This window comes from Nicotiana sylvestris, chromosome 12 (assembly GCF_000393655.2).
Source record: "Nicotiana sylvestris chromosome 12, ASM39365v2, whole genome shotgun sequence".
Taxonomy (NCBI): domain Eukaryota; kingdom Viridiplantae; phylum Streptophyta; class Magnoliopsida; order Solanales; family Solanaceae; genus Nicotiana; species Nicotiana sylvestris.
This window is the reverse complement of record NC_091068.1, coordinates 150,472,845-150,499,521: the sequence shown is the minus strand read 5'-3', so window position 1 is coordinate 150,499,521 and position 26,677 is coordinate 150,472,845. Positions and strand designations below refer to the sequence as shown.

The following is a 26,677-nucleotide window of genomic DNA, read 5'->3' as shown; positions in this document are numbered from 1 at the left end:
AAAGTGTTGTTGTCTGCTTTATCTTTACATAGTGACGAGTTAGCAATTAGTTGCCTAATATCATCATCACCTAAAAGCGACAATTTTGGATGACATGGCAGTCACATCGCATACAGTAGATGTTGAGGTTTGACAAATATATAATGATTTTTTGATTCATCGCTTAATATTTTAAAATTTTATTTTTACACCTATAAAATATTTATAAATGACAATGATTTTCTAACAATCATATTATGTTTTCTTTTTAATATTTTATTCTTTGTGAATTTTGGAACTAAGACGGCGTTATAATTTTGAAAAAACTTTAATTTGGTATTTTTGATATTCAACTTCTTAACAATTGTACTAAAATTAAATCTGATATGGTTCACACTTCACATTTCCTTCTATGATTTTGATTTTGATATTATTTTGATTCAATTGGCTGATTCGATAATTCATTTTAATTATTAAAGTAAAGAAATGGTACTACATTGTTTTAATACATCTTTCATGTTTCATTGTCCTTTTATTGATTGCGATATTATTATACTTCTTTTCGTTATGTCAAAACTTATTGACTTACATAAAAATAAGGCATACGAGATGGTCTTTGTTTTATTTATTTCACATACAAAATACATATCTCCAAAAAAAAAATACTTCCATACAGTGTGATGCAATGGCAAGATGACATGATCTACCTAATTATTTTTTGTTGCTTATCATGAAGTTCGTATGTTCTAACTACTAAATTAAATTTATGAATTAACCCAAATATTATACTCCATTATTTATAGAGGAAAAGGGTGTTTTCTTTCTCGTTAAAATTAAAAAGAGATAATATCTATAAGCATACTAATCTTTTTATAAATTTACTGTCATTCTTTCATGATCGCGCGAAATATCCTCAATATGTAATACTTATTCGATTTTCCTTTTCCTTCAACTTCAATTCCCTTTTTGTTGCTTCTCGTCGTCGCAGTGTATGTTGTTCCCTTGTTCTTCCTCTCTCTTCCCTCTTCTTCCCATGTACATGCGCCTACTCCCCTCAGTACCTCCTTCTAGGGTTTAGCAGAACACTATTTGAAGCTTTACAATGCTGGATTATCCTTCATGTTATGATTTTTCTGTCCAAAATTTGTTCGATCAGGTCAAATTTTGAGCTTTGAAGGGCATTGGGAGATTTAATGACTTCTCGGTCTTCGCAATCATTGACGACAGTTATTGTGGAGGACTTTGCGAATCACGAAGATAAAGTGAGGATTAATGATGGGGATTCAGATACTGCTCACAGTAGCTATGTTGCTGACAATGCAACGACGACGATGACGACAAGTATGGCTTATTTGCCGCAGAATATAGTGTTTTGTGAGCTTCGGCATGACCGGTTTGAGGAATATGTTCCTTCTGGACCGTCTCGTAGCGGTTTAATCTCGAAGTGGCGGATTAAGAATCGAGTAAGATGTGATTCTTTTCATTTACACATCTTAGTGTTTGTCAATTTTATAGGAGTAGAAGATATTGTGTGAATTTGGAAGCACATTTTTAATGATTGATGACGTTAGATTAAATGTTTAGGTACTTCCTTGAATAAATGTTTCTTCTCCATATGAAAAGTGATTGTTCTATTCGTCTTCCCGGTACTATGGGTGCAAAGAGGTCCCTGATCAATGCATTTATGAAAGTATGGATAATGGTTGGCCTCTTGAATTGGTTTATGCACTGAGGTTTTCAAAATTTCTCCCACAAATTATCAATTTTTCATGGTCCTTGATTCACAATAGCATGGTCTCTAGCACCTTGACCTCTATTTCCTGTACCTGTAGCTCCTAAAGTATTACGAGTAGTCTGAGTCGGTGCAGCTGACTGAATAGAAGCCTGGTTGAAATTTTTGGGAGGCTCAGGGAAATCCCTCATGTGATGTCCCAACTGGCCACACCGAAAGCACTCTCCAGTTAGAAGACGACATTGGCCCAACTCTCCGGTTACGAGTAGTGTCGGGTAAGCATCCTTCAAAGTGCTTTGACCATTCCAAAGATCCTTCCAAAATAGGATGTGTTCCCCACTGCCCACCTGTAGAGTTGTATTAAGAGAGAGGGTGTTACACAGCTTCTTGATACCCTTCCATAGACCACAGCCATAAGGTGTATTAACCATATTGGAGCACCAGTGACTATCACTACCATACTTAGCTTGTACTACATCCTTCCATAAAGTCGTTCCTTCTTGATCATACCTCCAAAGCCATTTCATCAACATGCTCTTACTGTGCAGTGACAAATCATTTAACTCCTAGGCCCCAAGTGATTTAGGAAGTATCACCTTATCCCATTTCACTGTGGAATTTGTGATCTTTGGAATTACCTTCCCATAGGAATGAGCACCTAAGTTTATCAAGATGCTTTCGAACTTTTACTGGTAGGGGAAATAGAGACATAATGTAGGTTGGTAAGCTATCCAGTACACTGCTGATAAGAGTTAGTCTGCCACCAAAGGAGAGATACTGTTGCTGCCACGAAGCCAACCTTTTTTCAAAATTTTCAATAACCCCATTCCATACCTCAGTTGATCTATGTCTAGCCCCCAATGGAAAGCCTGGGTAAGTGGTTGGGAATGAACCTGTATTGCAACTCATGATCTCAGCCAGCACCTCCAAGTTAGGTACACAGTTAACAGGGTATGTTACTCTTTTTGACAAGTTAATGTATAGCCCAGACAAGACTTCAAAAAATCATCAAGGTGATGTTGAGATATTGAACTTGGGACTCCTTTGCACCACAGAAAATGAGAGTATCATCAACATATAGAAGATGGGGCACATAGACTGAACACTCTGATCTACTGCCAATACCAAATCCCTCCAACCATTGTAGTTGTTTGGCATTCTCCAACATTTTGCTCAGACTCTCCATTGCTAGGATAAAGAGAAAAGGGGATAAAGGATCCCCTTGCTTTATTCCTCTCATAGGAGAGAAAAAACCAACAAGGCTTCTATTCACTAGGATAGTGTACTTGACAGTAGAGAAGGAGAATTTGATCCATTTATCCCCAAATCCCATCTGTCTTAGGACTGAAATAAGACATTGCCAGTTGATTTTGTCGAATGCCTTCTCAATATCAGGCTTGAATAGCAGTTCGGGTACTGTTCTTTGTCTCCATTCTAAGGCTTCATTTGCAATAAGTGAAGCATCTGAAATCTGTCTCCCCTTTAAAAAGGCATTTTGATATCCTGAAATCAGGTTCCGCATCACCCTTCTAAGTCTTTCTGACAGAACTTTAGCCACAATCTTGCAGACACTTCCTATGAGGCTGATAGGTCGGAAGTCTTTGAGTTGAATTGCTCCTTTCCTTTTAGGAATAAGTGCTATGAATGAGGCATTAAAGGACTTGACTATGTGGCAGTGATTGTGGAAGTGATTAAGAGTCCCATGACATCCTGCCTTATAGCATCCCAGCATTTTTGATAAAAAGCCATAGTCAGTCCATCAGGTCCAGGGCTTTTGTCAGGTGCACAACAATTGATTGCATTTACTACTTCCTCCTCTTCAAAAGCAGCTTCGAGAGCTTCGTTCTGTTCAGTGTTCAGGCATCCCAGTCCTTCAAAAGTAGCACTAGGCCTCCAGCTTTCATTCTCAGAGTAAAGCTCCTTGTAGAAATCTAGAATCCTATTTTTGATTTGTTCCTTGTCTTTAATTAAATCATCTCCTACTTGTAACCTGTCAATACAATTGTATCTCCTGTTAGAGTTGGCCATTCGTTGAAAGTATTTAGTATTCCCGTCTCCCTCCTTCAACCATAAGCATCTAGACTTTTGTCTCCATGAAATCTCTTCAGCTTTTGCTAACTGTTACAGCTCCATCTTCAACTGCATGATCTTGTTAGATTCTGTGAGAAAGCACGAGAGAAAATATTATTGATATTATTCTCATATGTTAAGCATGATACAGTGAGCCCTATATATGTATATACATAACATGTCATACTCCTAATACATATGGGATTAGGGTTATTTACTCCTATTTACATAACTATTCTAACACTCCCCCTCAAGCTGGTGCATGTAAATCATATGTACCGAGCTTGTTACATATGTAGTTAATACGAGGGCCAGTGAGGGATTTGGTGAAAATATCTGCAAGCTGATCATTCGACTTCACAAACTTTGTAGCAATATCTCCCGAGAGTATCTTTTCTCTGACAAAGTGGCAGTCAATCTCAATGTGTTTAGTTCTCTCATGGAACACTGGATTTGACGCAATATGAAGAGCAACTTGATTATCACACACAAGTCCCATTTGACTAATCTCACCAAATTTCAACTCCTTAAGCAACTGTTTGATCCAAATTAGCTCACATGTTGCCATAGCCATTGCTCGATATTCTACTTCGGCACTAGACCGAGCAACCACATTCTGTTTTTTGCTCTTCCAAGACACCAAATTTCCTCCTACTAAGACACAACATCCAGACGTAGAACGTCTATCAGAAGGTGATCCTGCTCAACCAACATCTGAGTATCCAACGATCTGCTCATGGCCTCGATCCTCAAACAATAAACCTTTGCCTGGAGCTGATTTTATATACCGAAGAATGCGAACAACTGCATCCTAATGACTATCACGGAGAATCTATAAACAGACTCACAACACTCACAGAATATCAGGTCTTGTCACTGTAAGGTAATTTAATTTACCAACCAACCGCCTATATCTTGCAGGATCACTAAGAGGCTCCCCTGTCCTGGCAGAAGTTTAGAATTCGGATCCATCGGAGTGTCAACAGTTCTACAACTTGTCATTCTTGTCTCCTCAAGAATATCTAAGGCATACTTCCGTTGTGAGATCACAATACCTGAGCTAGACTGAGCGACCTCGATACCCAGAAAATACTTTAGTTTGCCCAGGTCCTTAGTCTGAAAGTGTTGAGAGAGATGTTGCTTCAATTTAGTAATACTATTCTGATCATTGCCGGTAATAACAATATCATCAACATAGATCACCAGATAAATACAGAGACTCGAAGCAGAGTGCCGATAAAACATAGAATGATGAGCTTCACTCCGAGTCATGCCAAACTCCTGGATAACTGTGTTGAACTTATCAAACCAGGCTCGAGGAGACTGCTTTAGACCATAAAGTGACCGGCGCAAGCGACATACAAGGCCACGAGACTCCCCCTGAGCAACAAACCCAGGTGGTTGCTCCATATAAACTTTATCCTCAAGGCCACCGTGTAAAAAGGCATTCTTAATGTCCAGCTGATAGAGAGGCCAATGGCGAACAACCACCATGGAAAGAAAAGGCGGATTGATGCTACCTTAGCCACGGGAGAGAAGGTATCACTGTAATCGAGCCCAAATATCTGAGTATATCCCTTGGCAATAAGATGGGCCTTAAGGTGATCAATCTTGCCATCCGGACCAATATTGACTGCATATACCCAGTGACAACCAACAATAGATTTACCTGAAGGAAGAGGAACGAGCTCCCAAGTACCACTCGTATATAAAGCCGACATCTCGTCAGTCCTAGCCTGTCGCCATCCTGGATGAAACAATGCTTCACCTGTAGACTTAAGGATGGAAACAGAGGACAAAGAAGATATAAAAGCATAATAGGGTGATGACAAACGATGATAACTTAAACCGACATAATGGGGATTAGGATTAAGGGTGGTCCGTATACCTTTCCGAAGTGCAATCGGTGTACTAGAAAGAGACAAGTCCGCAGTAGGAGCAGGGTCAGGTGCGGGACGTGAATCAGCTGGGCCTGATGCTGGGTGCGGACGACGATGATACGTCAAGAGTGTTGTTCCTGTGTCGGGGAGTCTAGGAGGAGCCACACTAGACTCCCCAACGGTTGGAATGGGTAAGACTTCTGTGGCGGAAGGTGAAGGAGGAGCTATAGTAAACTCCTTAAAGGTCGGTATAGATAATACCTCAGATATATCAAGGTGGTCAGAAGAGGTAAAGAAAGGTTTAGACTCAAAAAATGTGATGCCAGATGACATAAAGTACCTATGAAGATCAGGTGAGTAACAACGATATCCCTTCCGAACACGAGAATAACCAAGGAAGACACACTTGAGAGCGTGAGGAGCTAACTTATCTTTTCTAGGGGCTAAGTTATGAACGAAACAAGTGCTCCCAAAAACACGAGGGGGAACAAAGTATAAGGGTGACTGGGGAAACAATACTGCATATGGAATCTGATTCTGGATGGGAGAGGATGGCATCCGATTAACCAAATAACAAGCTGTGAGAACTGCATCGCCCCAAAAACGCAACGGAACATGAGATTCAATGAGAAGTGTGCTAGTAGTCTCAATGATGTGCCTATTCTTTCTCTCAGCAACCCCATTTTGCTGAGGGGTATAAGGACAAGAGGTCTGATGAATAATTCCTTGAGAAGTCATAAACTGCTGAAATTGAGAGGATAAATATTCTAAGGCATTATCACTGCGAAAAGTGCGAATAGAAACACCAAATTGATTTTTAATTTCAGCACAAAAATTCTGGAATACAGAAAACAACTCAGAACGATCTTTCATTAAGAAAATCCAAGTACATCTTGAATGATCATCAATGAAACTAACAAAATAACGAAATCCCAAGGTTGAACTGACTCTACTAGGACACCATATATTAGAATGAACTAAAGAAAAAACAGACTCTGCATGACTCTCAATACTACGAGGAAAAGAGGTTCGGGTATGTTTCCTGAGCTGACATGACTCACACTCTAATGTAGATAAACTAGACAAACTAGGCACCATCATCTGAAGCTTGGATAAGCTTGGATGTCCTAAACGTCTGTGAATTAGGTCCGGAGGATCTGTAACTAGACATGCCTTGGAGGAATTGAGTGAGTTAGTAAAGGCCATCTGATTCAAGTCTTGTTCCAATCGTCTGTCTCGTACTGCGGTCCTGCATAATAAAAGAATCATCAATAAAATATATACCACAATGGAGGGCACGAGTCAAACGACTAACAGATGTAAGATTAAAAGGACAGCCAATGACATAAAGAACAGAATCTAGAGTGACAGAGGGTAGGGGATTCGCTTGTCCAACTCCTTTTGCTTTAGTTTGAGACCCATTGGCTAAAGTAACAGTGGGAAGAGACTGTGAATTATTACCAGAGATATGATCAGAAGCGGCTGAGTCCACAACCCATTGTCCAAGAGTACTAGACTGGGAAACACAAGCAAAAGAATTACCAACAACAGAAGTATCAGTCTGAGCAATAGAGGCTACTTGTGGAGATGTCTACTTACTTGCTCGATACTGAAGGAACTCATTATACTCCCCTTCAGATAAAGAAAATCCCTGGTTACCTGTAGTCTCGGTCTGAGCAACATAAACATTTTTTGGTGGACGACCATGTAAAAAATAGCACACGTCACGAGTGTGTCCAAGTTTATGACAATAAGAGCACTTGGGTCTAGATCTTCCAAAACGACCTCCTCCTCGTCTATTCTCCATAGTTTGAGATGCCCGCTTGTCCACTGACCGGGATACGAGGATAGATGAGTCAAGTGTCTGTGATGAGCTCACTGGGTGACTTGGTGCTGCAGCAAGGCGAAGTAATCGAGAGAATAATTCATCAACTGTGGGGACAGTCGGAGTAGCCAAAATCTGGTCACGTACTGAATCAAGGTCATTAGGGAGTCCAGCGAGTGTAAGAACCTCCAAAATCCAGGCCTACATAGTGCTCCTTCTTTGTTAAACCTCCAGGCCACTTGTATGGTAGACTAATGCTGTGAGCCCTCAAGTCTTGACCCAAACGTCCTGCTTTTTTATCGGTGGATACCCCCCCCCCCAACCGAGTTTACCAGGTTAAAATGTTGTATGTTCTTTATTACCCTGCCACATGAAATCTCTATTTAGTTAATCCATTCTTTGCGCCACAGAAGCCAGTAGAGGGAACAAGAACATAGTGCATGTGAGTAGGGAATCTATTACACTATTGATTAGCACTAGCCTTCTCCCAAGTGAGAGATATTTCTTCTTACAACAGGAGAGTTGCTTTTGACACTTCTCCAAGATATCATCCGAAATTGCAGTAGTATTTACCTTGTTTCCCAAAGAGAGGCTCAAATATTTGGTAGGGAGGGAATCTACTGTACAATCGATAATGCTTACAATCTCCTATAGGGGAACATCATTTACAGGGAAAAGAACACTTTTGGAGTAACTAATGTGGAGGCCCCATACCGCTTCTAAAAGAGGAGGACCACGCATAAATAGAAATTCTGCACACGGTCTGCATCACAGAGAATAAGAGAGTCATTTGTGTAAAGAAGGTGAGTGAGGTGCATTTCTCCCTGGTTCCTCATGCTTGGATTAAAGCCCTTAATCCATTTCCGTACCTCAGCTGCTGCCAACATTTTAACTAAGCTTTCCATGACAAAAGTGAAAAGAAAAGGAGAGATGGGATCTCCTTGTCTTAAGCCTTTGTGTGATGCAAAGAAATCTTTTGGGAGATTCATTTATGATAATGGGCAACTTTACAGTGGAGATGCAAAAGTGAATCCATTTGACCCATTTTTCACCAAAGACCATAGACTTTAGCATGTTGATAAGGAATCCCAATGCACAATATCAAAAGCTTTCGGAATGTCTAGTTTACACAAAATTCTAGCCTTTCCTTGCATCAGTTTGCAGTCAAGACACTCATTTACGATAAGAGAAGCATCTGTTATCTGTCTGCCACGCGCAGGAGCCGTTTGGGGAAGGGGAAACCAGCTTGCTCATAACTGTTTTAAGTTTGTTAGCAAGAAGTTTGACAGCACCTTATAAAAATTACCAATCAAACCTATTGGTCTATAAACCTTTAGCTTGGCACCTGCTTTCTCGGGAATAAGAGCAATATATGAGTCATTTAGGCTTCTTTCAAAACTTCCATGGGAGTGAAAATGGCTTATGGCTTTGATAAAGTCATGTTTAATCTCGGGATATTTTATTTTCCAGTTGTGATTTACACCTTGAAAAAAGCTGTGTGAAAAAGTTAAGCTTTTACCTAGACCTCTAATCTAGTAGAGCTTGGTGAGACGAGGCTGTTATGTACTGATGTCTTAGTTTCTTTTATCTTCTCTTAGATTTTTAATGACAGTTTGTCTAATGGTAATGCATCTTGTGTGCCCTTTCTGACTTTTGCTAAATTGATGTTACTAAATAATCTGGTGTGCGTGCTTTAACCTTGTAGTGCTTTAGTTGCTACAATCTTCTTCAACTTAAGTAACCATTGAAATAAAAATGATTTAAAGATGTATTATGTAATTATTTTCGTCTTTGCATAAAGGGTTGTTTAGAGATGCTTTATTTGGACCCAAAAGAAAAGGTTGATTTTAAGATGTTATTGCAGCACAACAGTTTTGCAAATTTTTGAAGATAAGATTTGGATTTTCAAATGCTTGATTAGATTTATTTATACCTGTTGCTCGTTGTATTATGTAAAAAGAGAAAATCTTACACATGCAGTACTTGATGACCTTTTGTTTCTATCTTATTTATTGAGCTAGCTAATATCTTACACAGCAATGGGCTTTGTTCTCATAGAGTAAACAAATGTTTGATATCTTTACCTCTATTACATCTAAGCGTACAAAACGTTTTGCAGATGAAGACGGGATGTGTTGCCCTTGTGTTGTGTTTGAACATCAGCGTTGATCCACCTGATGTAATAAAGATATCTCCTTGTGCTCGAATGCAGTGTTGGATTGGTATGCTAAAATCTTCTTCTTCTTTTGCTTTTAAAAGAACAAGTATTTCTTCCTTTTTTTTTTGCTACTATTCCTTATCTTTTAGACACGGTGAATATTTTACGGACGTGAATACTTGGGTATAGGGTCACACAAGCTGTAAATAGTTATGCACAAAGATATGATTCTCTACGAAGAACACCATATCATCTATGCTAACCGGACCTCATCGGTGCTCTAAAAATTGAGTAGAACCAAAAGACATGCTACTTAAGTAATATCCACCCTTAAAAAGTTCACATGCTGTTGGTAGGAGGTAGCAGGTAGTACCATGTGGAATTAGTCGAGGTGTACGCAAGCTGGCCCGAACACCAAGATTATAAAAAAAAAAATCTCATGTTTCTTTCTCTTAATACAACTTACATTAAGGCCAAAGGTGTTACATCCTAAGCTCTACACCTCCTTTACCTTCGTTTGAAGGCCCAATTGAATAACAAATCATTGATTGTGATTTCTGTCAACCACTGGATGCAGAAGGAGTTTAACACAATTAACGATAACTGATTTTCAACCTTATAGTGTAACAGTAGGTGATCAATTTCTCGAGCGTCTGCACATGTAGCACCAACTGACCTATGTAGTCCTTTCTTCCTCTAGTTTTTCATTGTGAGAATGGTCTCCCTTACTGCTAACCAAGTGAAAAAGCAGATCTTATTTGGAGTTTTGAGAATGCATGCCCATAAGTGTGGGAATAGTGGGAAAACTGTGATCCTTTCTACTCGACACCTTTGGTCGATGTGTTTTACTGATTCCCACTTCTGATTTCAACATAGGCCTCTCCTAGTAAGACATTGTTCAACTTAGGCGAAGAGCTTGCCGTTATGATTTTTTTGGGGGTTTGTGGGGGGATGAATAGCTTTCCAGTGCTCTGTTTTTAATGCCTTTCTCTTGATTTTTCGTCCATCATGTCCAATCAAGAGCAATATGGGCAATCCTCCCGTTTCTTTCGTCTTGTTTCTCTAGATTATGTTCTCATTTTGGACATCGGTTACATTTTTTACTTACCTTTGGATTTGACTCAATACATCTTCCAGTGACAAATTCCTACACTCTATTTCCCTCTGCCAATTCTTACACCCTGCATTGTTCTTTCATGATTTTAACCATTTAATGTAAAGTCTCCTGCCCCCTAGGAATCTCTCTCCTCTAGCTTTTGCCCTTTTGTGAATAATAATCTTTGCAGGTTCTTCAGGACTCTCAGTCCGTCTCATAGCATTTGCTGAAGGTTCTGTGGCATACTTGTGGAGTAGCTTTTTGGGAACCTTTGTAGTATTCCTGGTCTGTGTTCATGTTGTTGCTTATGTTATCGCTATGGCAACACAATAGTTGATAGTACTTCTTGTCTGATCTGTTGTTTTACTTGAATCTATTTTGGTATCAGCTATACTGGCTTCCATAATAAACAGTTTATATTCTCTTGGGGAGTGGGGATGAATTTAGTTAAGATTTTACCTCTTAGTTGCATTCAGCAATTTTCAAATCCTGGTGCTTGAAAATTTTGTCAACCAGCAGTTATTTAAGCACTTGCTCTTATTCCCATATGACAGATCCATTTTCTGTGGCACCTCAAAAGGCCCTTGAAACAATTGGGAGAACATTGAATGAACAATATGAGAGGTGGCAACCTAGGGTAAGAAAAATGTTTTTGTGTTAATAGATATCATGCGTGGACAAGGTCTAGGCTATATTATTGTGGTGAGGTAATCAATAATTCAATTATAAATGACCCAAATATCTAACTATATGTAGGCACGCTACAAGATCTCCTTGGATCCTACTGTTGATGAAGTTAAGAAACTTTGCACAACATGTAGGAAGTATGCCAAGTCAGAACGAGTTCTGTTCCATTATAATGGACATGGTGTGCCAAAACCAACATCCAATGGTGAAATTTGGCTATTTAATAAGGTTTTCTTTCTTACTCAAATTGATTTCTCAGAGCTGTTGTGATATCTGTCTTTTTCTTATTGGGACATCTGGTTTAGAGTTATACGCAGTATATCCCATTGCCGATTACTGACCTGGACTCTTGGTTGAAGACACCATCGATCTATGTCTTTGACTGCTCAGCTGCTGGGATGATTGTTAATACCTTTATAGAGGTACATATTGTAATAATGCATTACATGCTTAATGATGAGGTGATCTACCCATCTGCTAAAAAAGGCTGAAGGAAGGAGACAAAATTTGAGGCTAATCAGTTACCTGGTGATTTGTTTAATGCAGCTCCAAGACTTGACTGTCTCTGATTCCTCTGGCCCTTCTACGAGAGATTGTATTCTGCTTGCTGCTTGTGAAGCACATGAGACACTTCCTCAAAGTGCTGAATTTCCTGCTGATGTTTTCACTTCCTGCCTCACAACTCCAATCAAAATGGCATTGAGATGGTGACATGCTCTCAGCAAGAGTTGTTTATCCTTTATCCTTCCCCCCTTTTTCCTGCTTTCTGCTAAACCTGGTCAAATCTACAATGGGCCGAACTAGCTGCAATGCTTGATTGTTGGAAACGTTGCATACCTTCAGTGGGTTTGGTTCCCGACTGATGGAATATTATGTTTTTCTCTCTTTATGGTATTCCATAGTTTATCTTAAACATCATGTCTTATTTAACCATATATTTGGAAAGTTAGAACAGCCTTTCTCACCAAAAGAATACTTGAACAACAGGACAAGTCTCTTTGATGCCCCAAAGTTACATGGCACCTCATATTTCAGGAACCACATGGTTGTCTATTATGCTAACCGTTGCTATAGATTAATATGCTGTCTTAGGGAATTTCCACTTAGTATGTTTGAATATACTCTTAGTTATCTGTGCCTGCTTCAAGTTTGATGTTTGTTGTCAGAATTCCTTGATAAGCTGCTATTTTCTTTCAACTGTTATGACTAATCTTTTATTTCAAAAGAAATGCTTTGTGTACACCGAGCTGCCTTTTTGTTTTCTTTTTCTTTTTAACCTTTTGGTCAAATATGTTATAACTAGTTATTCATTCCTCGTAATCTACTTAATTCTGTTTTTGGCTGTTAGGTTTTGCACACGGTCATTGATTCGTGAGTCACTTGATTATGGTCTAATAGATCGAATTCCTGGACGCCAAACTGATCGAAAGACACCTCTTGGTGAATTGAATTGGATTCTCACTGCAGTAACCGACACAATTGCCTGGAATGTTCTACCACGAGGTAATGTGATAGACTAGTTAGTTTGATGCAGTTTTCTTAATCCTTTTTGCAGTTTAAACTCTTTCTAATCTGTGAGCTTCAAAACCACAGATCTATTTCAAAAATTGTTCAGGCAAGACCTATTAGTTGCTAGTTTATTCAGAAATTTTTTACTTGCTGAAAGAATCATGCGTTCTGCAAATTGTTCACCAATTTCATACCCAATGCTACCACCTACTCATCAGCACCACATGTGGTAACTACACAAAACACTCAACAATCTACACAGATTCATGTATTACCTTCCCCTCATTGGGGTCTGCACTTGTCCCACAGGGATGCTTGGGACATGGCAACAGAAATCTGCCTTTTGCAGCTTCCTACTTTGATTGATGATCCGAATGTGGAATTTCAGGTGGGGTAATGATTTGATTGTATACTATATTCTCAAAAGTTTGGTCCATGTATCTTTTCAAGATTAAATGTTTCCCATCTTTTGATTTCTTCAGCCTAGCCCATTCTTCACGGAACAGTTGACAGCTTTTGAGGTTTGGCTTGACAATGGATCAGAGAATAAAAATCCACCAGAGCAGTTGCCCATTGTTCTACAGGTAAGAATTCTTATGGTTCAAATAAAAGGAATGGCATTCTTGGTTCTTTCCATGAAATGGTGGCTTTAAGCAGTGCATCTTTTCTCATTCCCGCACTCCTTTCAATACTTATGACTTAATATGATAAAAGGTGGAGTGAAAACATTTGGTTGTTAGCATTCTTGTTCCTTGATGAAGCCTCAGTTGACCTCTGTGCATTTGCTTAAGTTTGGTTAAATAGGAGAGTTTTTTTTTTGGATATCATGCTAAAATTTAGAATAATAGAATGTTCTCATGTAAAGAGAAAAATAACTAGAATGTCATTTCATTACGTGAGGAATGGTTAACTCTCTTATATTACTTGATGAAGCCTCAGTTGACCTCTCTGTATTTGCTTCAGTTTGTTTAAATAGGAGAACAATTTTCTGGATATCATGCTAAAATTTAGAATAATGGAATGTTCTCATGCAAGGAGAAAAAAGTAACCAGAATGTCATCTCATTATATGAGGAACAGTTAACTCTCCTCTTATATTACTTAAAAGGTCATCAAGTATTGGATACTCCTCTCAGCACAATTGGGTCTTCATTTGTTTCATGTTTTGCTTACTGTGTATTTTTTGCTCGAGTAATCTAACAATCCATGGCAGATTATTGCACTATTTTTGTCAATTCTGGTGTATCCCATTTCCCTACTGTTGCAGAAGCAAATTACCGCTAGGCAAGTAATTAAAGTTTCTGATGGTAAAACAGCAGAAGCATTGGTTTTAGTAATGTTAGTCTCAGTTAAAACAATTTCTTAGTCTTTTTTTGTTGGGTTTTCCTGAAGAATAGTCGGTACCGTTCATTTCGCAAGCAAATATGTTTATTTGAATTGTGAAGTTTGTCTAGATTTACTTGGTGTATATCCTCTTGACCCGACAGAAGGATGCATAAATTGAAAAACCATAGTTCTCCCTAAGATACAAACTTATTGCGAATTATCTTGCGATTTTTTCCTATTTATTAGGTTCTCTTCACACCCTCGAGGGCTTTGTTATTTTGGTGCACTTTTCTCTTTGTATGGGATGATAACCAGGTTATTCTTTGTTATTAGGTGTTACATACTCAATGCCACCGGTTCCGTGCACTGGTTCTTCTTGAGAGATTTCTCAATATGGGACTTTGGGCTGTAGATCTGGTACTTATTAGTGGTGCTGCATTTCAAGTTTCTTGTTAATTAAGCTGGTTGCATCTAACTTTCTGCGTCTAATTTTCAAGTAATACTTAAGTGAGCAATTTTACTTCCAGGTCTTGTCTGTTGGAATATTTCCTTACGTTCTAAAGCTTTTGCAAACCACGGCTCCGGAGCTTAGGCAAATTCTTGTCTTCATTTGGACGAAGATCCTTGCCGTTGATAAGGTACATGAATTGCTTCGACTCATCACCTGTGTCATTCTCATATTAAATTTCCTATGTTTCATTTTTATCTATATTGTTCCTCATATAAATGTCTCAGCATCCCTTTCTGGACCTATTTACCATAAGTTAAAAATAATAGACACGGTAGAGAGAATAGAGAAAATGCGAGAAAAGTAGCGTGCTTCCACCTAGATTGCATTACACAAAACATGTTCAACTCTAGTAAACTTTGGGGACTCAGCATGTGGAGTTGATGCCTTTTCTTTGTTTGACATCGGAACAACAGTTCCTACACTGTCCCATGTCTGGCAAATCTGGGGATTCTTCACTAACCCATTTCGTATTAAATGGTGAAAATCTCTCGATGTGATCTGCAGCTGAAAGACAGAGGATAAGAAGCAGCATAAGGCTCTATGAAATGCTATAAATCTGTGTTTAATTTGCAATCTGGAACAAAATAAATATTAGATGCTGTGATGGGAAAGCAGGGGACCCTTCCACAACAATAATAACAACGTCTTAATCACAAATTAGTTTGTGTTGGTCATATGGAACCTCAGTATCCATTCTACTCCATTAGATCCATTTCGTTCTAGTACGTGATAATTTATTCCGATGCGAAATGCCAGACCACGAGAGTGTGCCAACATAGCTAAACCTTAATCACAACTCTTTGGTGTCGTTTATTTGGATCTTTTCTTTCCATTGCGTTCTATTCTTAGCTAAATGTGTAAGGATTTTGAGAGAACTTTCTTTAATGCAAATTTAGGTCTACCAGCCCCTTGTTAACACCTTGAATCATCATAGTACACTTATGGGTGCATTTGAAGATCTTTGTAGGACATTGTTCATCTTAGACGACCTGTCAATTTTATCTTTTGTGTGTGTTATTTGTACCTTCTATCTAAAGTGATTATTATGATCTTCTCTAATCTTGTATGACCAATCATCTTAATATTCGCATTTCTAAAATGCTCATCTTGTCGATATGCTGGGCCATAGATGCTCAACAGTCACTCTCATGTTACATTGCTTGTTCTGCAAATGTTGGATAAAATTTACCTTTTGCTTTGGTATGTATCTTCATATAGCAAAGCAATCTGGTAGAGCTCTTCCATTTCAATGATCCTATTTGGGTTCTATGTATTACATCTTACAGTAAAAGGAGCTATAGTCTTTAGAGCGTCCAGTTGACAGAATTTTCTTAGAGCCCGTTTGGATGAGCTTGTTTTAAGTAACTTGTAAGCCAAAATAACTTTTAAGCCATAAGTTAGGAATTCTAACTTTTGGCTTTTGGCTTGTTTTTGTCATTTTAGCTTAAAAACAGGTGCTTAAAAGTACTTTTTTACTTTATCCAAACACTACAAAATGGCTTAAAAGTACTTAAAACAAGCCAATCCAAACAGGCTCTTAGTGTTGTTTCTATCAACAACACAACTTGCTTAAAAAGCAAGTGCTTAAGCACATACAAGGAATTTTAGTTGCTACTCTTATTTTTTTTTTTTTTTTTTTTTTTTTTGTGATCTTGGACACAATCCATTTGGATGCTTGCTTCACTATGGTAATATCACCAGTAGGAAGTTAGTTCCCAACTTTTGGGATTTTTAAAATTCTTTTTTTTTTCTGGTACAGAACATCTAAATATAATACATAATCTGCTTTATCTAAGTAATGAACTTACAGAAAAAAAAACCTCCGGCCAGGTCCATTGACCAAGTACTTTGGAAAGGAAGAGATTACCGCTGGATTTACAGAAGTAGTTCTGTGTTTTTTATATTTTCTTAGTATTTTGAAGATCTTGAATGCTTTTGTTAAATAGTTAGTCATGTTTAGCGTCCCACATCGGGGAGTAGATACCTATTATTATGTAATTACTGTATATAAATAGGGTTGTACAACACTTTAATCAATATAATATTTTTCTCCCGTGCATTCTCACATGGTATAGAGCTTCGGTGAGAAAATTATCGCTGTGCATCATCCAGCGACTTCCGGGAAGAAAGACCTCGTCGCCGTGCAATTTTCCGGCGACTAAAGAGGCTGTCTGTAACAAAATCACTTTCTATTGGTGTTGTGCAAAAACCAACACCACCACAGGGTCCCCAAGACTTAGGCGACCAAACCCCACCAAAGATCTCCCGTCAACCGACCTCTGACGCGCCCTCAAGTGCGGATCAGAAGTATGATTTTCCGACGAGTTCTTCCCCACGCGCCGGCGCGTGTGGCCTAATTTTTTCTTTCAGACAACCTGTTCGCGTGGCCATTCCGAGCCTACCCATGTCATTTTCTTTTTATTCCGATCACTTTGAGATTTTTCCGGCAACTACATAGACTTTCCAGCAGCTACAGTGATTTTCCCGACAAGCTTCTTTTGGACAGATTATTCAGGAGATTATTCGGATTCTTGTCATTTAGTTTCATCAAATTCCGACAACCTTTTTATTTTTTCGGTGTGAACAATGATTTTTCCGGCGTGAACAGTGATTCCCAGAATTTTTTTGCTTTTTTCGGCACAATATTATAATGGCATTCGTATCAGAATCTTTTAACTCACAATCCGTTGGATCCAATGCATTGGATCCAATCCAGATGGTTTCTTTACCGGATTATATTAAGTTCCTTCAGTACAAAGCATGTAAACAGACATCTTCAGGGATAGCTTCCGTTGTTCAAACAGATAGTAGCGTGACTTGTGTTCCCAATCTTCAACCTCTGAGTCTTGGGTCATTGATTCAGGTGCATCTGATCATATTTCTGGTAACAAATCTCTTTTCACTAGTATTTCATATTCTCAATCTCTTCCAACAGTCACAATGGCCAATGGGACTCAAACCATGGTAACTGCAATAGGTCAAGCAAGCCCACTTCCTTCCTTACTTTTAGATTCAGTCCTTTATGTTCCCAATAGTCTTTTAATCTCATAGCCGTTAGTTGCTTAGCCAAATCACTTAAATGAGTTGTTTTATTTCTTGATGACCTTGTTTTTATATAAGAACGCAGTACAGGGCGGATCATTCGTACCAGACGTGAATTAGATGGACTTTATTACCTTATCCTTGCAAAATCACATGGACTCGCATCTTGTCTTCCTTCAATAACTTGCCTTGTTACCGATTCACCAGATTTATTACATAAACGGTTGGGATATCCCAGTTTATCAAAACTTCAGAAAATGATACCTGGTTTATCTCACTTGTCCACTCTAGAGTGTGAGTCATGTCAGCTCGGTAAGCATACCCGCTCCCATTTCCCTCGGCGTCTTGGTAATAGAGTAGAGTCACCTTTTACTTTAGTCCATTCAGATGTTTGGGATCCTAGTCGGGTCAGTTCTATCTTGGGATTCCGCTACTTTGTCAGTTTCATTGATGATTATTCCAGGTGCACTTGGATATTTTTGATGAAAAATCGGTCCGAGTTGTTTTCTATTTTCCAGACCTTCCACGCTGAAATTCAAAATCAATTTGGGGTTTCTATCCGTACATTTTGTAGTGATAATTCCCTAGAGTATTTGTGTTCCCCATTTCAGCAGTTTATGAATTCTCATGGGATTATTCATCAAACATCTTGTCCGTACACATCTCAATAAAATGGGGTAGCTGAAAGAAAGAATAGACATCTTATTGAAACTGCTCGTACCCTACTCATACAATCTCATGCTCCGTTGCGTTTTTGGGGGGATGCATTTTTTACATCTTGCTATCTTATTAATCGTATGCCATCTTCAGCTATCCAGAATCAAATTCCATTCTCTGTCCTGTTTCCCCACTTATCTTTCTTCTCTCTTCCACCCCATGTCTTTGGAAGCACATGTTTTGTTCATAACTTTACTCCAGGAAAAGATAAGTTAGCTCCTCGCGCTCTTAAGTGTGTATTTCTGGGTTACTCGAGAAAGCAAAAGGGGTATCGATGCTATTCTCCTGACCTCCAACGGTACCTTATGTCTGCTGATGTTACCTTCTTTGAAACCCAATCATACTTCACAGGTCCAGGTAATCACTTATTTATTTCTGAGATGCTATCAGTTTCATCTTTTGGAGATTCAGTCACTATCTCCTATTAATCTTCCTCTACAACTCCAGCTCCACCACCTACAGCTCCAGTTGCAGCTCCACCGCCTACTGCTCCAGTTGCAGCTCCACCACCTATAGCTTCAGTTCCACCACCTATAGCTCCACCACTCTTGACTTATCATCGTCGTCCACGTCCAACATCAAGCTAAGGTGATTCACGTCCTGCATCATATTCTGCACCTATTGCGGACTTGTCTCCTCTTAGTCAACCAATTGCACTCCGCAAAGGTGTACGTTCCACTCTTAATCCTAATCTCCATTATGTTTGTTTAAGTTATCATCGTTTGCCATCACCTCATTATGCTTTTATATCATCTTTGTCCATTGTTTCTATCCTAAAGTCTACAGGTGAGGCACTATCTCATCCAGGATGGCGACAGGCTATGATTGAGGAAATATCTGCTTTACATGCGAGTGGCACTTAGGAGCTTGTTCCTCTTCCTTCATATAAGTCTACTGTTGGTTGTCGTTGGGTTTATGCAGTTAAAGTCGGCCCGGATGGCCAGGTTGATCGTCTTAAGGCTCGTCTTGGTGCAAAAGAATACACTCAGATTTTTGGGCTTGATTATAGTGACACTTTCTCTCTCATGGCTAAAGTAGCATCTGTTCGTCTCTTTTTGTCCATGGCTGCGGTACGTCATTGGCCTCTTTGTCAGTTAGACATTAAGAATGCTTTTCTCCACGGTATCTTGAGGAAGAAGTTTATATGGAGCAACCACCTGGTTTTGTTGCTCAGGGGGAGTCTAGTGGTCTTGTATGCCGAATGTGCAGGTCACTATATGGTTTGAAACAGTACCCTCGAGCTTGGTTTGGTAAGTTCAACACAGTTATTCAGGAGTTCAGCATGACTCGTAGTGAAGCTGATCACTCTGTGTTTTATCGGCACTCTGCTCCTAATCTGTGTATTTATCTGGTGGTTTATGTTGATGATATTGTTATTACTAGCAATGATCAGGATGGTATTACTAATCTGAAGCAATATCTCTTTCAACACTTCCAGACTAAGGATCTGGGCAGATTGAAGTATTTTCTAGGTATTGAGGTCGCTCAGTCTAGCTCAGGTATTGTTATTTCACAGCGGAAATATGCCTTAGACATTCTTGAGGAGACTGGAATGATGGGTTGTAGACCTGTTGACACTCTTATGGATCCGAATGCTAAGCTTTTGCCTGGACAGGGGAGCCTCTTAGAGATCCTACGAGATATAGGAGGTTGGTTGGCAAATTGAATTACTTCACAGTGATTAGACCTGGCATTTCTTTTCTGGTGAGTGTTGTAAGTCAGTTTATGGATTCGACCTGTGATAGTCACTGGGATGCAGTTGTTCGCTTTCTTTAGTATATAAAGTCAGCTCCAGAGCAAAGGGTTACGATTCGAGGATCGAGGCCACGAGCAGATTGTTGGGTACACAGATGCTGATTGGGTAGGATCACCTTCTGATAGACGTTCTACGTCTGGATATTGTGTTCTAGTAGGAGGTAATTTGGTCTCTTGGAAGAGCAAGAAACATAATGTAGTTGCTCGATCTAGCGCCGAAGCCGAATATCGGGCCATGCCTATGGCAACGTGTGAGCTAGTTTGGATCAAGCAGTTGCTCAAGGAGTTGAAGTTCGGAGAAATCAGCAAGATGGAACTGGTGTGTGATAATCAAGCTGCTCTTCATATTGCGTCAAATCCGGTGTTCCATGAGAGGACTAAACACATTGAGATCGACCGTCATTTTGTCAGAGAAAAGATACTCTCAGGAGATATTGTTACAAAGTTTGTAAAGTCGAATGATCAGCTAGCTGATATTTTCACTAAGTCTCTTACTGGTTCTCTTATTAGTTACATCTGTGACAAGCTCGGTACATATGATTTATATGCACCGGCTTGAGGGGGAGTGTTAAGTAGCTAGTCATGTTTAGTGTCCCACATCGGGAAGTAGATACCTATTATTATGTAATTACTGTATATAAATAGGGTTGTACAACACTTTAATCAATATAATATTTTTCTCCTGTGCATTCTCACAACTTTCTTATTCTTTATTCCGGTGTTACCTGAATCTACTGATATATTTGTGGAATCTAATATGTTGATAGGGTATTTTCTTTTCTCCTTCGTTTAATGCTTGTCGCTGTGTTTTTTCTTTCTTTGATCGAATATACTATGTAGAAACTACGTATATTAAAGTGTTCAAATTTCTTTCTTTTCTTTCAGAATCTTCGTGCTGTCATTTGTCTTAGATAACTATCTCTACTAGTTTGTGTTTCTTGATTCACTCTGCGTGATCTGATCCTCTAGTTTAATATTCATTTGATTAACCTTTTCCTGTGAGAAAACAGTCTTGCCAGGTTGACCTTGTTAAAGATGGTGGACATGTGTATTTCATTAGATTTCTCGACAGTGTTGACGCTTATCCAGAACAAAGGGCAATGGCTGCATTTGTCTTGGCAGTCATTATTGATGGTTACAGACAGGGTCAGGAGGCCTGTATTGAAGCAGGGCTTATTAATGTCTGCCTGAAGCATCTTCAGGGATCAATTCCTAATGATGCACAAACTGAACCACTGTTTCTTCAATGGCTGTGCCTCTGTCTGGGAAAGCTCTGGGAGGATTTCACCGAGGCACAAGTGCTAGGTTTGCAGGCAGATGCACCAGCAATATTTGTGCCTCTACTTTCTCAATCCCAGCCTGAGGTTTGTAGTTCAATTGTATGTCAAGTTGGTGTATTCTGTGGTTCTCCATTATTTGTTAGACTTCAACTGAGGAGCAACTTATTTCAGGTACGAGCTGCATCTGTTTTTGCACTAGGTACTTTACTTGATGTTGGATTTGATACATCTTGGGACGACATTATAGAGGATGAACACTGCAATTATGAGGAGAAAGCTAGGGCAGAAGTCGTCATAATTAGGAGTCTTCTAAGTGTTGTTTCTGATGGAAGCCCTTTTGTACGAGCGGAGGTTGCTGTTGGTATGTTTTCACTGAATTAACACCCCCATCCCGGGAGACTTTTCACTGTGATGCACTTACTGTTGTTTTCTAACCTGCTTTCTGATTTCTCCCATATTTGATCTCTTCTTTTAAGAGTAGTATATTGCAGGTTTCAGTATTGTACCAATTTGATAAATTTGACGATAAGTCTTAAAACAGCCTGCGATACATTTCTTGTATGATGAGGACACCTTCTGAACTAAGTCTGACTAGACTATGCGTTTTGTTTATTTTTCACTTTGAAGACAAAGCCTAATGCTGAATAGTACCCATTATTTAATAGCATACTACTTGTTGAAAATTTTCTGAGTTGCTCTAGCGCAGGAAAAAGGAGAAGCGAAAAGCAAAAATAAGTATAGAGTGGTGAAATAATTTTCCGTGCTTGCCCTATAATTATTCAAAAGAACAAATAGTTCAGCTGGCAATCGTTTCATACATGTTTGCATGAGTTATAATTTTTGCCAATGAATATCTACTCCCTTCATAGCACGTCTAATTCTCTGATTTCCTCCCATTCCTCTCCTCTTTATCTTGTGCCTGTACTACCATTATGCATACGATGTATGACTGAGCTAGTTCACATTGCTCCAACTTTATAGTTTTGGCACGTTTTGCCTTTGGACATAACAAGCACCTGAAGTCGGTTGCAGCTGCATATTTGAAGTCGCAGTCTAATTCCATGATCACTTCCTTGCCTTCTTTTGTGTTCAAGAGTTCAGGTAGTGGCTATACATCCCCAACTCATTATGTTCCACATGGAAATGTAGTTCCATCTCCTATTGCTCCTTTATTGAGAGTGGGAGGAGACAGTCAGTCTATATCTCGTGATGGGAGAGTCTCAACTAGCAGCCCTGTTGCAACACCTGGCTTCATGCATGGATCTCCTTTGTCCGATGATTCTTCTCAACATTTTGACTCTGAAAGATTGAGTGGTGCTGTTAGCAATGGTGTTGTTAATCATAGAAGACCCAGGCCACTAGACAATTCACTCTATTCTCAGTGTGTGCTGGCCATGTGTGCCTTAGCAAAGGATCCATCACCTCGTGTTGCAGGTCTTGGCCGGAAAGTGCTTTCGATTATTGGGATTGACCAAGTTCTTGCCAAGTCTGTCAAGTCAACTGTTGAATCCACAACAGCTTCTGGCTGTAATTTTGCTGGATTGAATCGATCGTCTTCTTGGTTTGACATGAGTGGAGGTATATTTGGTGACTCGAAGGAGACTAAGAGTCAATACTATTTTAGTTTCTGTACACCCACAACCCACTACATAAGTATCAACCTTGATGTTCAACTTTCCTACAGATGCTCATTATGCCTTTTGAAGTAATCATTTTAACTGTTGCAGGTGGACATTTACCTCTGACTTTTAGGACTCCTCCTGTTAGTCCCCCTTGGTCCAGTTACTTAACAGGAATGCGAAGAGTTTATTCTTTAGACTTCAGGCCTCACCTAATGAACTCTCCAGACTCAGGATTAGCTGATCCGCTCTTGGGTTCTGGTGGATCTTCTGGAGCTTCAGAACGCAGTTTTCTTCCACAGTCAACCATCTATAATTGGAGTTGTGGCCACTTCTCGAAGCCACTTCTTACTGCAGCTGATGATAGTGAAGAGATCATTGCTAAGAGAGAAGTGAAGGAAAAGTTAGCTCTTGACCTCATTGCAAAATGCCAGCACTGTTGTGAGTTGACTAGGCTCATGTTTCTTTCCCTCTTCTACCCCCATCAGTCATGTGTATTTGTCATCATTTATCTGGAACACATCTAATATGGTCAATGCTCACTTCAATTCTTCAGCGGTGAGCAGACTGCATAATCAAATTGCCAGTTGGGATACAAAGTTTGAGAGTGGTACGAAAACTGCTTTGCTGCAGCCCTTCTCATCAATTGTGGTTGCTTCAGATGAGCGTGAATTGATCAGGTAGAGGAATCTCATTGGCCTGAATGAAGGCATTGTTTGCTATGGTTCCTTCCTCACGATCTTCTATTGCAGAACTGCGGGAAGGGTGGGTTAGTTCAAGTACTAGGTTAGTCCAATGGGAGCTATGTGTAATCTGTAGTTCGACCAACAATGCTGCTTTATTGGTAAGCAACCATTCTCTGGTGGAAAGACTAAATGCTGGTCAAAGTTAGGACACAAGTCCAGGAAATATGCTTCGTCTTAAATAATTCACATCTTCTTGGAGCTTCAAGAAAGAGAAGCCATTTATATTGAAATCCTTCTTTGACCTACTCTTGTATGGTGCTAGGATCAGGTGTTCTTGTTGGTTATAAAATTTAATGATGCTTTAACATAAAAGGTACGTCTAGAGGATATGAGTGATGGACTAATTTGTGGATAGGGGAATCGTGACCTCTTATTTACTTCACTTAATTGGAATCAAATCTCATCTATTTGGCGAGTGCTCAATTCTCGAGAAATCTCAAACCTTTCCCTGTGATTCATGCTATGTTTCCCAACAGATTTGCTGCATCAGTTGCTTATTTTTGTTGTTCTTTCTCAGTTCTTTCTCAGTCTTCTCACCCCTTACGCGCGACACGTCAGAACAACTTCTCAACTTTCTGGCAGTTAGGTTTGAGATGTTGAGTTTCTTTTACATGGTAAAGTTTTTGGCGATTAGGTTTGATATGTTGAGCTTCTTGTACGTGTTAGATGACTGGACAACATTCTACTAGTTTTATTTCTTTGTGCAGTTGCAGGAATATCATGGTTCTTGTGCCTTTGTGTATTACAGGGTGTGGAATTACAAGGAGGCTACCCTTCTTAACAGCTTCGACAACCATGGTTACCCTGATAAAGGAATTTCAAAGCTCTACCTCGTGAATGAGCTTGATGAGAGCTTGCTCCTTGTTGCTTCAGGTAAACATCTGCTGTGACATATGTTTTTCTTTTGGTATTTGATGTTGCACACATTTAATCAAGATTTATGGTTGATGCCTTAATTTTTAACAAAGTTATCTTTAAAAGGTGATGGCAACATACGGATTTGGAAAGACTATACTGAAAGAGGTCAACAGAAACTAGTTTCTGCATTCTCTGCAATTCAAGGTGACAGACCTGTTGCGCGCAGTGTGAATGCTGTTGTGGATTGGCAGCAGCAGTCTGGATACCTGGTATGTATAACGTATTTGATTCTAAGAAGTTAGTAAGTGAATGCAAAGCTGTCTGATATTTCTAATTTATTCTATTATTACTTACCTATTTCCTAAGTGCATCCACTACAAGATCATTTTTTTTCTTTGATAAATCAAGTTTCATTTCATTAACATCCCACCTAATTGGTGTCAAAAGCTATTTTCAACGTGTGAGAGCTAAGTTGCTCGCACAGGGGTGCGGATATCCGACATGGGTGCGGATCTAGAGGTCGGATCCTTTGAGATGTAAATTCTAAGATTTAGGGTTGCGGATCCTAGTATGAATATGGGTGCAAGGATCCGGCTAAAAATAATTCAACAACAACAACGACCCAGTATAATCCCACAAGCGGATCTAGAGGTCTGGGTAATATGTACGCAGGCTAAAAATAATTCAAAAAAATAAAATATATAAATATCTCTAAATATGAACATTTGATTAAATTATCTTTAATATGGCAAATAATGGAAGAGATTCTTGCATTGTTGATGTATTTTGTTATAAGTGGTAAGCATAAAAAATATATTCTATCTTATGATTTTATCTTATGGTTAGTTAGGTTCAAGTTCAGCCATGCTGCTAATGCTCGCTAACCGGTTTGAGAATATTTTGAGGTGGTTGAAGACAATGAAGACGCAAAACAAAGTGCAAACCAGTGTATTGACGTGTTTAATTGTTGTCAGAAATATAATGATACAAAAGGTTATGATGAAGGCATGAAGCATATTAAGAGATGTCTTGAGCATCATCTGCATCTAGGAAGACAACTTTGTGTTTAAGTTAATGTGTTGACAATTAGTGTTATTTTGGATTTGGTGAATTCTAGACCTAGATTGTGACTGCTATTGTTTAGTATTCGGTGATAGATTTTAGACTTATTATATTTTATGTGCTTTGGTTGTGAATTGTGACTCTTTATTTTTCATCATCAAGTTTGGGTATTTACATTTTATTAATGTTGTTTGGTTTAGTAGTCTGCCATGGTGTATTTCTGTTGGATATTTAGCGTGATTGTATGGTGTTTTTGCACAAAAAGCTTGTGCTAATGCTTGAGCTTTAATTTCAGCAAATTGGTACATGTTGACACTTCAGTAATCAAAAACTGTTTGATCAATTTCGTGGAGAATCTGAATCAATACATAAGTATTGGAATCAATTCTGACTCAATTTATTTATTGTGTTAATTACTTTCCGATCGTAAGGCCCAAACCAAGTATAGCCTATTTTTGAAGCAGAAAATAGCCCAGCATACCAAGCCCATACCGAACAAACTATACACCGAACCGACCACCCACACCTAATTACATGTCGTCGTACAAGTTAACTTTAAGTAGATGTTTTACACATTTTGCTTACATGTCAATTTGAATTTCTCATCAGCTTGCATCTGGTGAGATTTCTTCTATCATGGCTTGGGATCTTGACAAAGAGCAGCTTGTAAATACTGCTCCAACATCCTCGGATTACAGCATCTCAGCATTGGTTAGTTTTTTCACATTGCTCTGAGAGTTTATAGTATTAATTTATGTGTTCATTTACTAAAAAACCGTTTAGCATTGTTTAAGTATTTGCTTTCTATCTTGTGCTCGGATTTTGA

The 26,677-nt window shown here is 39.0% G+C and overlaps 1 protein-coding gene across 4 annotated transcripts in view; it reads left to right on the top strand.

Moving 5' to 3' along the window:
- Positions 1-499: 499 nt before the first annotated feature.
- Positions 500-26,677, top strand: part of LOC104246306 (regulatory-associated protein of TOR 1) — a 46,071-nt gene continuing 19,893 nt past the window's right edge. Inside the window, exons 1-21 of one of the 4 annotated variants that reach the window (XM_070164954.1) lie at positions 511-968; positions 1,136-1,442; positions 9,606-9,708; positions 11,295-11,377; positions 11,497-11,655; positions 11,733-11,849; positions 11,974-12,134; positions 12,776-12,930; positions 13,021-13,165; positions 13,246-13,324; positions 13,419-13,520; positions 14,595-14,678; positions 14,789-14,899; positions 21,297-21,650; positions 21,738-21,927; positions 22,548-23,144; positions 23,294-23,626; positions 23,742-23,865; positions 24,680-24,804; positions 24,913-25,058; positions 26,461-26,562. In XM_070164954.1, the coding sequence (XP_070021055.1) occupies positions 1,173-1,442; positions 9,606-9,708; positions 11,295-11,377; positions 11,497-11,655; positions 11,733-11,849; positions 11,974-12,134; positions 12,776-12,930; positions 13,021-13,165; positions 13,246-13,324; positions 13,419-13,520; positions 14,595-14,678; positions 14,789-14,899; positions 21,297-21,650; positions 21,738-21,927; positions 22,548-23,144; positions 23,294-23,626; positions 23,742-23,865; positions 24,680-24,804; positions 24,913-25,058; positions 26,461-26,562 (3,540 nt within the window). In that variant the 5' untranslated portion in view covers positions 511-968; positions 1,136-1,172. Of the gene's footprint in view, positions 1,443-9,605; positions 9,709-11,294; positions 11,378-11,496; positions 11,656-11,732; positions 11,850-11,973; positions 12,135-12,775; positions 12,931-13,020; positions 13,166-13,245; positions 13,325-13,418; positions 13,521-14,594; positions 14,679-14,788; positions 14,900-21,296; positions 21,651-21,737; positions 21,928-22,547; positions 23,145-23,293; positions 23,627-23,741; positions 23,866-24,679; positions 24,805-24,912; positions 25,059-25,635; positions 26,563-26,677 lie in introns of those variants that run through there. The other 3 variants (XM_009802102.2, XM_009802105.2, XM_070164955.1) reach the window with 3 other exon arrangements.